The sequence below is a fragment of the Mytilus californianus genome, unplaced genomic scaffold (genome assembly GCF_021869535.1).
Source record: "Mytilus californianus isolate M0D057914Y unplaced genomic scaffold, xbMytCali1.0.p SCAF_1, whole genome shotgun sequence".
Lineage (NCBI taxonomy): Eukaryota > Metazoa > Mollusca > Bivalvia > Mytilida > Mytilidae > Mytilus > Mytilus californianus.
Window position 1 is genome coordinate 11,839,223 of NW_026262581.1, and position 17,157 is coordinate 11,856,379.

At 30.4% G+C, this 17,157-nt stretch overlaps 1 protein-coding gene across 4 annotated transcripts in view; it reads right to left on the reverse strand.

Moving 5' to 3' along the window:
• The window catches only part of LOC127698932 (dynein axonemal heavy chain 3-like), a 157,242-nt gene that overhangs the window by 20,823 nt on the left and 119,262 nt on the right, over window positions 1-17,157 (reverse strand). For 2 of the 4 annotated variants that reach the window (XM_052202720.1, XM_052202898.1), the window contains 9 exons: window positions 15,571-15,742; window positions 14,861-14,986; window positions 14,523-14,700; window positions 12,893-13,000; window positions 7,993-8,069; window positions 6,856-6,942; window positions 5,689-5,895; window positions 4,577-4,714; window positions 2,444-2,704 (listed from right to left, as the gene is read on the reverse strand). In XM_052202720.1, the coding sequence (XP_052058680.1) occupies window positions 2,444-2,704; window positions 4,577-4,714; window positions 5,689-5,895; window positions 6,856-6,942; window positions 7,993-8,069; window positions 12,893-13,000; window positions 14,523-14,700; window positions 14,861-14,986; window positions 15,571-15,742 (1,354 nt within the window). Of the gene's footprint in view, window positions 1-2,443; window positions 2,705-4,576; window positions 4,715-5,688; window positions 5,896-6,855; window positions 6,943-7,992; window positions 8,070-12,892; window positions 13,001-13,743; window positions 13,786-14,522; window positions 14,701-14,860; window positions 14,987-15,570; window positions 15,743-17,157 lie in introns of all 4 variants that reach the window. The other 2 variants (XM_052202798.1, XM_052202826.1) reach the window with 2 other exon arrangements.

Sequence of the window (17,157 nt, forward strand, 5' to 3'; positions counted from 1 at the left end):
GAGTTGTACAAATAATGTGAATTCACAGACCCCCGATCCAATATCTTTTGCTAAAAGTGTTCATCATTTTCTGTTTTGTATCTACCAACAACATTTCATTTTTCTATAATCCCGATTTAATATAAGAGAAAATATAAATACGAAAAGTCGCATATCTGATAGAAAAGGACTCACCATGAACTATAGGATTGTACGTACGATTGTCATTCTAAATCACATAACGGACAGTCATTTAAATGCATGCATGTACGCTGTGATAAAAAGGGGTGTCGCAGTTGCAAAGTATTCATCATAAATCTATTTCAAGGTTATTATTTCCTGTTATTTTTATAAGTTAACGCAGAGACATGTATACACTAGATCTCTATTTAACGACAAGCAACTATATAAATATCTGAATCTGATGTGACTTACCGTTCATCTCTTTCTTTTTTCTCATTTTATTTTTATTTTTGCAGGAATATACACATTGTAAGATATACTGTTCCTCGATATGGGGGGTGGGAGGGGACATTTCCGGGTATAACAGAGCTACTTGTATATTACCTGAATGTGGTTAGGTGACGTCCCATGAGGTCTTACGTATACATGTTCATATTTATAATGGTTTCTGATATAACAATTAGGTTTTATAACATTCACATTTCTGCATGTTCTGTATACCAAATTCGTATCTTTTTTTCAGACCGAATGAGGATGTGAATATTTTCCAGGATCAAATTCATTTCGGGATTTTTTTTTATTTCTTTGTATTAAATCTCAGAAATTTACAGAATATACTGCTTGTCCGCTTTATGAGTTTTTTTTGTCAGTTTAAACAGACGTAGATATGTCTCTGGTTTAGAGTGGGGTTATGAATGAATGATAAGTCTTACAAAGGTACAAGATATCAAGCACATTGAAAATTGATTTCGACGTTCTGTCTCCATTTAAAAAAGGAAAGTTGACGTTAGATTGATTCTGTTAATTTTTTTAAACATCGTTGGTCAAATAGCTTAAGAATTATATAAATACGTTGTGAGATTTATAATATTTTAATAAGGGCATTCCTGATTAGGTAAATGAAGATCGCTTTGGACGACAAAACTATATTTTTGTAACTGATAATTTTCTCTGCACATTTAAATATTCAAGGTTACCGATGATAATTTAAAATAGTACTGTTTTGATTTATACGCTCGTTTTCGTGGGCCATTTATAATATTTATATAATTATTTTATTAAAAGTGATTCAGAATTTCGATGTTACAACAAAATACTCACCTATTTATTTAAAAACTGAGCAAATGCAAAATGTTAAAAAAATATATATATAATTAAGGTATTTTGCCACCATATTCCTCCCTTAATAATTAAAAAAAATCTGTCTCATACCTGCAACGGTGAACCCTTGAGGACAAACACCACTCTAGTGAAGATCAAAGGATTAAAATTACATAATGCTAATCTTTTAATTACCGTGAATTTAACCACGCCTTTACCAGGTGGTGTCAGCATAATACACATGCATTGTATTTACACAGTACTAGACTGAAGCAATGATTTGTATAGTAAGACAAATCCTCGACTGAAGTAATAGGGGAGAATACAAACGTGAATTTCTATTATACTATCAGTTATATATGTTGTTAAAAATATCCGTCGAAAAAAAAATCATAAAAAAATTCTATTGTATGATTTGCTTTTATTACTATAATCATATCAGAAATCCTTAAAATATAAATCGTAAATTTTAATTTAAAAAAATGCACGGCTGATCACTTTTCTTTCTGAATTGTTAGTTGGTTAATAGCTACACCAAAAGTCGTTGATGCGCTTTAAATCGCGTTATTAGATGATTAACGAACAAGACTTTAAATGAGATTAATCCACTCCCGGCATGCAAAAAGACTTAAACTACGTCACATAAGTCAGGAAGTTTGAATAAATAGAATTAATAATTCCCAATTTTCTTCTTTACTAGTTTTCATATCCAGATAAAACTTGGTGAATATGTTTTTAATGGTATTATGAACATAATAAGATGATAAGTAAAACATCGCGAATTTTCCCTTTAACAACTGTCATCTAATAATATAACTGCTTTTATCATATTTATCTTATTCTTGTAAAAATAGACAGATAACTGTACATCAAATTTCTTTCACAAGTGTTAATTTAATTGTGCATGGAAAAAAAACGTTAACATTTCACATTAAGGAAAATTTCCTTATATAGTTATAGTTATAAAGATATTTTAAATAAGGGAGATAAGATTTTGTCACACTTGACCTATTGACACTATACAACAGTCAATTTTGAAATGTGCATTCAAAAACTTTCCCTTGTGACATCAGGATTTTACAGAAACATCTGTGTGTCTTTTTATAGCAGACAATAGCAATAAGGTGTATACTAATGTATACCTCTAGGTGAACAGTAGATAAAGTGAACTCTTACATACCTCAGGATGTGGCATTAGTGGTAATTTCCTGATGTACTCAATATAATTATTGTACGTTCCTTTAGGAGGAGCATAGTACAATCCACTTGTAGAAAACTTATATTCATCATCTGAAATAATCTCTTCACAGTAAAATATTTTCAGCAGACTAAGAATTAACCTTCTGTCAAGGTCATCTGTAACTCTGCCACCATAGTTACACTCTCCTGTTAGATATGTCAGGGCTTCCAATGGTGGTTCATCATAATCATTTACAAACATCTGCAAAGAATAAAATGAGAATTTCTAATTTTTTGCCCTTTGAAAATTCTTGAGAATTAGCTGTTAATTTTTCTTTTATTTCAGTATTAGAGTTGATGGAATGTCAACAGTAATATTGAAATAAAAGGAAAAAATTTTTTATGTGAAAAATGTCATATATAACTAGTTAGTAGGAAAGTCAATAAACATGTACACACATATTTTTTTCTTTAAATACTAAAAGAGAGGTTAAGGATGTTCACTCCTCTTGTTTTTAACTTTTCGTCAGATATTCGGAATCCTCTTGCTTTATCTATATATGTAGTGCCATTAAAAAAATTTACCGCTAACCCCTACTTTTCTTTTCATAATAAAAAGCCATATTTGAAAATCTTATAAGCTCCTTGTTATTTTTCCATAGTTTTTGAAAGAAAAAAGGTGCAAATGTTAAAGGTAATGAAAAATCTAGAGAGATTCATTTACCGCCAAATTTTCAATGGCTTATATCTCGAAAACAAGGACACAGACCTTTAATTTTTTCTGCTTTATTAGTTCCTTTTTTTATATACTATCAATTAATACTTTTAAACGGCTTGTTTTTTTTAAAACAGAATAGCGAACATCCTTAAGTCTTTTACATTGGTATATTTTGTCTGTCAATTTTCATCAACTGTGCTTGAACTGAGGTTCCAAATCCAACAAGAAAAGTTTAACAGAAAACATTTTGGATAATTCAGTTTAAGCCCTTTATGTTTTTATGCACTCAATTGTTTTATATTTTTTGGCTAATCCAATCTTTTGGTCTCAAGAGGCTTTGATAAAGCTATTCCATAAAAATGGGGGACAAAGAGGTATCATATTATATGTATTTCAATAATGTTCCACAGTAATGTGATGTAGCACAGATCTAACTCTTACATTCTAAAATAAATGTGGATTGTGTCCACATGTGGACACAGATGATGATGCCCCCGCTTGCATATCATATAGTTATAAAGGGACATAACTGAAGAACGGTAAAAGTGACGCTACCCAAATTTGAACTTGATCTGAGTTTTGTGGTAATAAGCAGAGTATTTAAGTCTCATAACATTTAGTTGAGGCAAACTTAAGTTAGAAACAGAAACTAAAAATTTTGCAATTTTTCCATTTATAAAGGGGCATTACTCTAGAACGGTTTGAGTGACGCCACCAAAATTCAAACTTGATCTGTATTTTGTGGTAATAAGCATTATTTATAAGTTTCATAACATTTGGTTGAGGCAAACTTAAGTCAGAGAACGGAAACTAAAAATTTAGCAATTTTTCCATTATAAAGGGGCATAACTCTAGAACCGTTTAAGTGACGCGACCCAAATTCAATCTTGATCTGTGTTTTGTGGTAATAAGCATTTTGTATAAGTTTCATAACATTTGGTTGAGGCAAACTTAAGTTACAGAACGGAAACTACAAATTTTGCAATTTTTCCATTTATAAAGGGGCATAACTCTAGAATGGCTAAAGTGATGCTACCAAAATTCAAACTTGATCTGTATTTAGTGATAATAAGCATTGTGTATAAGTTTCATAATATTTGGTTGAGGCAAACTTAAGTTAGAGAACGGAAACTAAAAAATTAGCAATTTTTCCATTATAAAGGGCATAACTCTAGAACCATTTAAGTGACGCGACCCAAATTCAAACTTGATCTGTGTTTTGTGGTAATAAGCATTTTGTATAAGTTTCATAACATTTAGCTAAAACTAAAGTTAGAGAACGGAAACCAACTTTGGGACGTACGTACAGACGGACAAGAGTAAAACTTAATGCCCCCTCCGTTACGGCGGGGGCATAAAAATCCTCAGTAAACAAAGTTTAATATTAACAAGAAGCAAATTTGTTTTTATAAATACCTCAAGTTGTCTGACAGATATTCTGAGATCAGATTCATTAAATTCATATGGTATATTCCAACCTAATGGACCAAACTTCCTCCTCTCTTGTACCAAGCCATGGAAAAAACATAATCCAAATAACAGCTTCTCAAAAATCTGAAAGGATATAATCTATATAGGTAAATTCAATTCATTAAATTGACAACTTTTAAAAATTCCTCATTTGCTTATCTGCCAAAATTATATAAAAAATAAAGTACCCCATTATCAAACAAGTAAAACCTCTACATTTAGAGTATTAAACTACATATGCAATAACATTTTAAAGACTAAAATATGTTAATAGGGATATGTGTGACATAATGCATCAACAGCAATGGTATTTCTGTCATTTCAGTTGACATGCAACATACTGCATCAACAGCAAATGCCGTTTGGTCATTTCAGTTGACAAGTAACACATGTAACATGTATCATAGTCTCAGTACAGTTGTTCAAAAGATAGTTTCAATGGTAGCTCTGTCATTTCAGTTGACAAGTAACATGTATAACAGTCTCAGTACAGTTGTTGAAAAGATTATTTCAAAGGTAGCTCTGTCATTTCAGTTGACAAGTAACATGTATAGCAGTCTCAGTGCAGTTGTTCAAAAGATTGTTTCAATGGTCGCTCTGTCATTTCAGTTGACAAGTAACATGTATAGCAGTCTCAGTGCAGTTGGTCAAAAGATTATTTCAATTAATGCTTGAATCTCGTTTATTAATGAATGAATCATCCAGGGGATCAAAAGTTTAAACCAATAGTTTCTGTTGTTCTTGTTCCTGTGTCGACATTGGGATTGAAGAGCTTTCAGCAATGTTTCAAGATGTACAGTACATCATCATAAACTGATACTTTTTCTGGTCATTTAGCCTTATAGTTCACAGAGTTCTAAGCACCTACATTTTTCTAATGTTATTTTGCTTTCAAAATACAAGATAAAGGAATATCCTTCGTTGACAAAGTTAAATGTAAAAATTGAACTGAGTTAACTTTTTAGTACTAAAGACAAATGACTGTCCATCTTAGTATATTGGTTGAAAAAGAAATGTTCTTTTATTGTGACAATTCATAATATTATTACTTTACTTACCACAGGTTTATTGCACAAATTAAAGAATTCTGGGTCAGAGATAGGATCATTGAGGTACGATCTGAGCAGGTTTGCTCGTAGACCTTTTGGTGGTTCATTGGTCATTTTGACCCCATTCTGTAGTACAGATACTGGGAAGACAGGTGAAGGATAACTGGTCAGCCACAGTCTAAATGATGGTTTGGTTTTTGCTGGATCTGTTATTATCTGAACACAGAAAAGTTTACTTTATTTTGTATTTTCTCCTGATGTTATTTAAATTATCCTATATTTTAAGGTATTACATTATAAATTATGCTTCATCACTCATTTTGCTCTAGAACTGAGTTGATACTACTGCTAATTACTATATAATTGAGGATACCATCTTCCAAGTTACAAGTGCTCTGGAATTAATTTATAAATTATACTTCATCACTTAATTTGCTCTAAGTTGATACTTTTGCTAATAGGTTATATCATTGTGGATACTATCTTCCAAGTTACTAATACTCTGGTAAAGGCATGATCTAAATGATACATTTTCTCAAATTGTACTAAAACTAAAGTTGCAACTCACTCAGGCAAAGTTGACCTTAAAAAGTCATGGCTGTTCAGTTCAGCCCCTTTTGGCAAAAATGTTTTCAAAGTTCAAACCTATTAATTTTTGGTTTTATGAATTTTTGGTCTACTTGATGATAAGTTTTTTGGAAAAAGTTTTTTTCACATAGAAATCATATCATACAATTTTTACTTCTGTGTCATACATGCCTGCAACCAAATATTATTATACAAAGAGGAAGTGATCATAAAAGCCCATGTTCAGTGGAATGTTTGTCAGTGTAATTTATTCAATTAAATGCAAAGGAACTAGAATTGATAATAAATATCATTTTATCATCAAAACGTGGCACAATAATAATATAAAACAACAAAACTGAAATATTTCTTATTAAAAAAAGTTTGTGTAAAAAATATGGGAGTCTTTAAAACAATTTTAGACATGTGTTGCATGCTGTCTCCAAAATATAAGCAGAAATGGCTGCATCCATGTTTTAGTATGGGAAACCACAACAATCACTCAGATCAAAATTAAAACAGCAGGTGAACAATTGTATGTCCTGTAAAAGTGACCTGTATGTGTTGCTACACCTTTGATGTCTAGCTATCTGATAATTGTTTACGTACTGTTTCACAGATTCTCTCTAATTCTCCAAGCCATGATGCTGCTAAATGACAATTCTGTAACACCACCCATGTCCCCTCTTCAACAGCCTGAAAATAGGTCATAATTCTTCAGACCAGTTTATTAAGTTTGACCCTCTTTTACAAGTATTTATAATTTCTGTGCCAAATCAATTAAGTTTACTCAGAAAAATTAACACAACTTTATGTAATTAAAAATTATAGCAGCATACAATCAATGAATACCTGAAATATTTTGGTTGAATGATTATATTGTTTTATAATAAATCGTTATTTTAATCATAATCACTTTAAAATGGAGGCGGTATGAAGAGAGCTTTTAGTTGGCATCTGAAATTGCAAAAATAGTACAAGTCTTCAATCCTTTCAAAATTATGTTGGTTCCATCCATAAATGCATAGATTATATATACATGTATAATATTATATATATATGATTCTTTAAGATATATTTTGATAATCTACTGTTAGAGATTAAAAATGGGGAGGGTTGAGATCTAAAAAACTGGTTAAACCCCACCAACATTTTCATGTGCCCATGGCAAATCAAGAACATGTTAAGCAGTTGTTGTATGTCATATCTTTATGCTTTTTTATCTTTGGAGAATTGGGTATTAATGGCAGATGTTTGATTGTTTCTGTTTAATTTATTCACTTGTACTCAGGACGATTATAGAGCTTGACATATTGTACAGACACTGGTCTATTGTTGAAAACTACAAGTTGCCTTTTAGATGTCATTTGGTTATTTTTAATGTTGGGTTGCTGTTTCAATGAAGTATATCCCAAATCTATTTGTATTCATTCATATAATCTGGAAACAAAGTGGTTTACAGAAACATATCATTTCCCTTGAATGTTAAGTAAGTCAAATGATGGACTGGAACTGTGCCAGCACGGATTATTTCCCTGGTACCGACACAGAAGGAGGATTGGTTCAGTAGGACTCATTGTTGCTTATTTCTGCCAAATTCATACAATTCAGTGTTATTTTTTTTTGTTTTAAATAAATTGGCACAAACAGCCATTATCTAAAACATTAATTTGAACTTAATTGTCCTAAAATGATTTGTCCATCTCAATAGCAAGTTAATAGCCAAATCATAAAAACCTATCATACCTCCTGTATCATCTTCTCTGCTATAGGCCCTTGACCTTGACCTAAAGAAATTGTCTGCAAACCCTTACTGCCAGGAGCTGTAATATAAGGGATACAAGTTATTATGTGGAAATGGAAAGTTTTATTCATGCATTATATTATATAAAGAATAATTTGTATACATATGAATAATTTATGTTAAAAAATGATTGAGAGTTTTAGATTAAAATGCCTGACCCACAGAAAATAAATATTTCATGTTTGTATTTGTATTATATTATATAAATATTAATTTGTATACAAATGAATAATTTGTGTTAAAAAATGATTGAGAGTTTTAGATTAAAATGCCTGACCCACAGAAAATAAATATTTCATGTTTGTATTTGTATTATATTATATAAATATTAATTTGTATACAAATGAATAATTTGTGTTAAAAAATGATTGAGAGTTTTAGATTAAAATACCTTACCCACAGAAAATAAATATTTCATATACATATGTATTAATTTCAACAATAATCCTGAAACCTGATTAGCATTGACCAAATTTTCTGCAATATCTCTGAAATTCTTTAATGAAATCAGATATTATAAATTAAATTTACCACACACTTTAGTTCTTATACTACTTGATAAATAAAAGTCCAAAAAAGATTTTAAGAAAATCTTATTTACTGTATTGCAGCAAAGTGGTAAATTACTCATTATGAAAAGGAGGAAATTTATATAATAAAATAAAATGAACTATTTCCAAATAACAGAACACTTACAGAAATGATATGTTGCATAATAAATAAATTATAATAGTTTGTTGTTTTTGCAATAGCCACATACGCAATTTGGAAAGGCACTGATATAATACCTTGCTACATGTATTAACAAAATCAATATAAAAGGTGTCAATCAAACATCTAAGTTAAAATGACATGGCAAAAAAAAACCTGAAGTACTGTGAGTTTCATAAAACGATACCCTGCCCAATGTATTTATCATACTAAGTACTAATCTTGACCTTGCAGATAGACACTCCAACCATATTGGCAACAATATATTAATAAACTGTTTTCCAAAAAGTTTTAAGAACTGGATCATGCAACATATTATTTCTGCTTCAGTGTTGGTAATATTTGAATTGTAATGTCAGTAAATACTGAGTTTTAATGTCAGTAATATATGAACTGTAATTTCAAAAATATATAAATTGTAATGAACAGTTACAGAAGATATACAAGATTTATTTTGTTTACAAGAGAAATATTTTATACATTGAGTATTAACTCATTATAAAGCCGAGGCATCTATTGTGTATTTAGGTGTGAGAATATATAATGCAGCAGGCAAACATGCAGCATTAGGAATTTTCAACACCTGTGTGATTAATTTTAAAAGAAATATAAAGAACTCAGAATGAATCACTTTGATTTATTCACTAAATTTTATACCTTTGTCTTTAGTTTGATATATATTCTATTTTTAATTTTTTACTTATTAGTTGTTATCATGTTTGAACTAGCTTTCAGTAACTGCTTGTACTCTTAGATCGATACTTTGTTTCTTTTGTCTTTATGCTTGTTGTTTTTTGAGCTTCATGCCGATCTGATGAGTTTAACCATTTCCAACTGATTTTTATAGTTTGTTCTTATGTTGTGCTGTTACACCACTGTGCCCGCCATGTTATGAGAAGGAGGGTTGAGAGCTAACAGACATGTTTACTGTTTAATCCTGCCACATTCTGTATGTGACTGTCCTAAGTCAGAAGCCTGTAATTCAGTGGTTGTGGTTTGTTGCGGTCTGTCATGTTTTTGTTCTGCTTATTTTTTGTCATTGACAATCATACAACATCTTCATATTTCTATTTTCATCTTTCCATAGGGCAAGACCATTTTTTAGCTATGTAGAAAATACCTGCCATCATTTGTAAATAACTTCAATATACCACTATATTGATTGATTTTACATGCCAAAGACCAAATTTTGAGCAAATCTACAGATAAAATTGTTAAAGACTTGGAACTTGTTTCTGTTAATTTTCATGATAGAAAATAAAATGCAGAATATCAATAAAAAATATTTAAGAAAATTGTAAGAATAATATATTTTGTGTACTATGTCAGCAAATTTCACAACCGAACAAATCCACTTATTGAATAATGTTCTTTTATAAAGGAAAAATTTTCTTTAATATGAATGTTGCTAAAAATTAAGTTAAATTGGAGAACAATATCAGGTAAGACATACAAGGTCTACAGCAGTAACTATACTAGGAATAGTAACTATTTATACACATTAAATTTTAATATTGCTGAGCTATTATTATTTCTAGGAGACTAATTTTCAGGAATTTAGAAAAATTTACAATCCAAATATATTATTGCTTAGTATTATACCAACCTATCCACAAAAACTGCCATCAATTAATAAATTACTATTACAGTGTTGTAATTTTTAGAAACATCATGAAATTTTTAAAAGTAATCAAATTACTAGGAATGAAGAAAATTCCATAAACACACATGCAGTTAAATTTATATATGTATCATGCAATTGTTATTATTTTGAACAGAACATGCACTAATATTTATACACACTTTTTTTTTTTTTTTTTTTAAAGAGTTTTGGAGATCTTCTAAAACGACTGAAGTTTTAGTGTCCACTAATATGTATAGTATGTAATTGAAAGGCACTTGTGAATTCACAAATATAATTCAGATATAAGAGTATTCAATAAAATATTAATCTTTTATCTGAAAATATATTGAAGAGTAGATTTTGTGTTCTTTGCACAAAATTCATAACTGAAAATTTGAGTATTAAGTGTTAGATGAAAACTATGACTGCTACATAAATAATCCTTTGTAAGATTTGACTCAGTGTTGTAAAAATAGAAGAAATTAAAACTGACTATTATGACTTTTAGCATGAATCATTTGTGTGTTACCAAAGTATCTTCCTATGTCAGTCATATTTAGATTTAAAAAAAAACTAGAGGCTCTCAAGATCCTATGTCGCTCACCTGTATCTACTGTGGTTTTGGAAATCATGTTTTATTAATAAGGTTAAAATCATAATAAATAGTATTATATACCCTAATAATGATTGAGGCCAAGTTTGGTTTAATTTGGCCCAGTAGTTAAATTAAAACCAGAAGAGTTTTGAAAAAAGTTTACAATTATTACCAAAACATTGCAGAAAATGACTTCAAAGGACAATTACTCCAATAAGATATCAATCGACGATTTTGGTCATGTTGACTTATTTGTAGATCTTACTTTGCTGAACATTTTTGCTGTTTACAGTTTATCTCTATCTAAAATAATATTCAAAATAACCAAAAACTGCAAAATTTCCTTATAATTATCAATTCAGGGCAGCAACCCAACAATGGGTTGTCTGATTTGTCAGAAAATTTAATGGGCAGATAGATCTAAACCTGATGAACATATTTACCCCAAGTCATTTACCCCTATGTTCTATTTTTAGCCATGTTGGCCATGTCGGTTGGAAGGCAGGGTCATCGGACAAATTTTTTAAACAAGATACCCTAATGATGATTGTGGCCAAGTTTGGTAAAATTTGTCTCAGTAGTTTCAGAGGAGAAGATTTTTGTTAAAGATTACAAAAATTTACGAAAAATTGTTAAAAATTGACTTTAAAGGGCAATAACTCCTTAAGGGGTCAATTGACAATTTTGGTCATGTTAAACTTATTTGTAGATCTTACTTTGCTGAACATTTTTGCTGTTTACAGTTTATCTCTATCTAAAATAATATTCAAAATAACCAAAAACTGCAAAATTTCCTTATAATTATCAATTCAGGGCAGCAACCCAACAATGGGTTGTCTGATTTGTCAGAAAATTTAATGGGCAGATAGATCTAAACCTGATGAACATATTTACCCCAAGTCATTTACCCCTATGTTCTATTTTTAGCCATGTTGGCCATGTCGGTTGGAAGGCAGGGTCATCGGACAAATTTTTTAAACAAGATACCCTAATGATGATTGTGGCCAAGTTTGGTAAAATTTGTCTCAGTAGTTTCAGAGGAGAAGATTTTTGTAAAAGATTACAAAAATTTACGAAAAATTGTTAAAAATTGACTTTAAAGGGCAATAACTCCTTAAGGGGTCAATTGACAATTTTGGTCATGTTAAACTTATTTGTAGATCTTACTTTGCTGAACATTATTGCTGTTAACAGTTTAATTCTATCTATAATGATATTCAAGAGAATAACCAAAAACTGCAAAATTTCCTTAAAATTACCAATTCAGGGACAGCAACCCAACAACAGGTTGTCTGATTTGTCTGAAAATTTCAGTGCAGATAGATCTTAACCTGATGAACATTTTTACCCAGTCAGATTTGCTCTAAATGCTTTAGTTTCAGAGATAAAAGCCAAAAACTGCATTTTACCCCTATGTTCTATTTGTAGCCATGTTGGCCATGTTGGTTAGTTGGCAGGCAGGGTCATCTGACACATTGTTTAAACTAGATACCCTAATAATGATTGTGGCCAAATTTAGTTTACAACGACGAACGACAAGTGATGAGAAAAGCTCACCTGGCCCTTCAGGCCAGGTGAGCTAAAAAGTTGGGTATCAAAATCAAAACTGCTCAAGTGAAATGGCTTGATTCAGGCAGAAGATCCACATGAGCAACTTTACTTTCAATGCTGATCATTTATATACAATGCACCTATTCAACTTCAGTTCTCATAAATTGTGTTATGCAGTCTCAGTAATTGCATAAACAAGTGAGAACATAATAAATACATTTTTTAAACATGTAGCAATCATAAGATTCATCTAACTCTATATATATGTGATTATGTCATATAATGTGCATTCCCACCATGTGTGTGCATCTAATTTGGCATGCATGTTTGTAGACATGTATATATGATCTACGTGACATACTCTCACTTTCTATTTTTGGATTAAGTCCAATAATTGATGTAATAAGTCTCATTTTGGATTCGGCCTTGGTCATTGTGACCATTGGTTTAATGATCCTTGGGAGGAGACCTGTTAACGTTAGGATATGTGTTAATAATATGTAACAAATAAATCTTAAAACCATACAAGTGGAGAAAAGATAATAAAAATTAATTTCTATTTAAAATATAATTCTCTAAGTGAGAAATTTGTGCAATATAGGAGCATCTTCATTTTCCCAAAAATTCAATTTATCGATTTTTAATTAATTCATTGAAAATAAATAGTTTTTGATATACGCTTACCATAATTTCTATTTTGCATGAAATAATCCATATTTTATTTAAGAATAATCTTTTTTGCTTATACTCCAATACTACCAAATTTCTATCACTATTTGTTTAAAAATCCCACTTGTATGGCGTACAATGCAACTAAAATTACTAAAAAGCTTTCATGAATTATTTCAAATAACCTGTAAGTAATGTACTTCACTCAACCAAAAATCACCAAACTCAGTGAGCACAATAAAATCAAAATTCATGTATCCCTTAAACCTAAATTGAAATAATAAACCTTTTTAACTCAGTGAGCACAATACAATCAAAATCCATGTACCCTAAAACCTAAAGTGGAATAATGAATCTTTTTAACTCAGTGAGCACAATACAATCAAAATTCATGTACCCTAAAACCTAAAGTGGAATAATGAATCTTTTTAACTCAGTGAGCACAATACAATCAAAATCCATGTACCCTAAAACCTAAAACTTGTGGAATAATGAATCTTTTTTTTCAAAAACAACAGAACAAAAAACCCAAATGTAACTTACACTTAATTTCGTTAAATGTTTTGGGAACATGGTAAGAAACTCCTGTTTCAGATAAATGCAATTTTATTATCATTTGTAGGTATAATGCATTTCAAAAATTTGAACGTATAATAAAAGGATAAAAAAATATAGATTTGTTGAAACCAAACATAAATTTTAAAGTAAAAACAAAAGCATGATTTATTTTCTAACTAAAACAACATCTTCCTTAAAGAAAAGGTTTCAATTAAAAAATTTGAAAACAAATTTTGTGAATTTCAAATCAGCTAAAGGTTTACTTATAATTTAAAGAATTATCTAGTTTGTAACTGAATAATTAAAAAAAAAAACAACAACTAATTGAGAAATTTCATTCCTAAAGGTTCACTAGCTCAATTTTGTTAATCATAAACTATATAACTAGCATCATATAAATTGTGGTTCTATAACTAGCCAATCTTATATTAAAAAACATATTATCTATAGCCTATAATTCTTCAATTATGCAAAACTATATAGATTTAACTCATCACTGTGAACTACGTTGATTTTACAGTGATATGATTAATGAATCAAATAGAATAAATAAAACTAATCTGTACAAGCTTTGAAGCATTAACTGTAATAATTAACATTTAACTAAGGAAGTAAAACGAGGGAAAATTAAAATAAGGCTAACATTTCTGCAAAACTGACTAAATGTATCTTTACGTAAGCCACTCAATTATATTATCTTGAAAAATCACTTCAAAATTTAAATATAGTTCTACTTAGAAAAATTTACATGAATAAAAATATACCTTTCTCTTCTGCAAATCTGTAGAGGCCAGCCATTGGATCAGCACCAGGTGAGAGAACAAATATCAATGGAGTAAAATATGACGAATCACTAAAGCTGAGAGACAGGTCAAAGGTCGGTGGTTCAACATACTTATGTTCCATGGTATCCACAATGAAGTTCTGGATAGCAGGAACCATCTGTTGACAGAAATGACTGAGTTTAAATAAACTGTATTAAGTCTCAGATAAGTGCTTTCAACTTCTTTAAAAGACATACCTTATTTACCAAATTTAACAGGACCATTTGTTTTTATTTATACAAGCCTTATAAGAACTATGAGTTTCTGGAAGTACAAACCTTGTCAGGTCTTAGACAACGGAGGACTATTAGTTTCTGTAATTTATCCAGTCTTTCACACCAAGGCTTTGGCAAATCTTCAGTTTCAGGTGAGGGTGAATCATAGATTTTCTTCCATTGGGGCAACTAAAATAGAGATATTATGTATTACACTTTATTATCAATAAATGAATAAAAAAGTCTTTGAATACACATAATCCCATAGATCCCTGTCTAAATTTGGTTTGTCATTTAATGTAATTAAGAGAAATAGTTTAACATATCACGAATTAATTGAATAATTCTTCATAACAGGTCTACGTCATTTTCACAGACAATTTTTGATTCAAAGTCTTCAATATTTTATGTGAAAAGTGTCATCCTTACTAAATTTCAAAAATATTTAAAAAAGAGTTTTAAATACTAGACAACATTTGAAAATAACAAAAATATTTATAAAAGAGTTTCAAATAAAATAAAATAAAACATTGAGATAAGAGTTCGAAGTAATATGATTTTTTAAAAGGTGTCAGACCACAAATTTAAAATCCCTATATAATCAAATCCTCAAGTTTAACTTCATGAAAACCAGGTAAAAAAAGTGTATACCATAAATCTTATGCCAATTTAAAATATTGAAGTGCCACAAGGTGTTGCGGATTTCACCTACTACTTAAAATAGCACTCTGGTTTTCAAAAATCCTTAAATATGCACACTATGTAGAACATACCAGGCTCTTAAACTGGTCCATAAAACCTTTAAAAGCAGGCAAATCTGAGCATCGCACAATTTCACTCCATGACTTCTCAGGAAGCCATGCCGAAGCAGGATTAGGAAATGGATTCTCCAAAGCCACACCACCAGTCAGTAGGAACCGCCATTCTCTATCATCAACTGTCCCTCTGTGAAAAAATATTTGTTTAACATAAAGATAGGTCATCAGGCTGATAATAAATAACAATTAATTGACTGTCTCATTTCATGAACTTGTCTACTTGAAAAATTTCACATTTATCAAATTAATTAGATTTGTACTTGATCTGAGTTTTGTGGTAATAAGCATTGTGCTTAAGTTGCATAACATTTGGTTGAGGCAAACTAAAGTAAGAGAACAGAATCAAATATTTCAGGAATTTTTCCACATCTAAAGGGGAATAACTCTAGAACGGTAAAAGTGATGCCACCAAAATTCAAACTTGATCTGTGTTTTGTGGTAATAAGCATTGTGTATAAGTTTCATAACATTTGGTTGAGGCAAACTCAAGTTAGAGAACGGAAACCAAAAATTCAGCAATTTTTCCATTAAAGGGGCATAACTCTAGAATGGTATAAGTGACACAACCAAAATTGAAACTTGATCTGTGTTTTGTGGTAATAAGCATTGTGTATAAGTTTCATATCATTTGGTTGAGGCAAATTAAAGTTAGAGAACGGACACGAAAAATTCAGCATTTTTTTCATTTTTAAAGGGGCATAACTCTAGAATAGTAAAGGTGACGCCACCAAAATTCAAACTTGACCTATGTTTTTTGGTAATAAGCATTGTGTATAAGTTTCATAACATTTGGTTGAGGCAAACTAAATTTAAAGTTAGAGAAGGGAAATGAAAAATTCAGCAATTTTTCCATTTGTAAAGGGGCATTACTCTTGAACGGTATAATTTTTCCATTTGTAAAGGGACATAACTCTACAACGGTAAAAGGGACGCCACCAAAATTGAAACTTGATCAGTGATTTTTGCTAATAAGCATTGTGTATAAGTTTCATAACATTAGGTTGAGGCAAACTAAAGTTAGAGAACGGACACGAAAAATTCAGCAATTTTTCCATTTGTAAAGAGGCATCACTCTAGAACGATAAAAGTGATACCACCAAAATTCAAACTTGATCTGTGTTTTGTGGTAATAAGTATTGTGTATAAGTTTCATAACATTTGGTTGAGGCAAACTAAAGTTAGAGAACGGAAACGAAAAATTCAGCAATTTTTCCATTTGTAAAGGGGCATAACTCTAGAACGGTAAAAGTGATGCCACCAAAATTCAAACTTGATCTGTGTTTTGTGGTAATAAGTATTGTGTATAAGTTTCATAACAGTTAGCTGAGGCAAACTAAAGTTAGAGAACGGAAACCAATTTTGGGACGTACGGACGGATGGACGTACGTACAGACGGACAAGGGTAAAACTTAATGCCCCCTCCGCTACGGCAGGGGCATAAAAAAAATAAAATGTAACAATAATCACTGATTCAATCATTGGTTTCGTGAATTTTCATACCAAGTGGAAAAACCTATCACCTGAAATTAAGCAACTATGAAT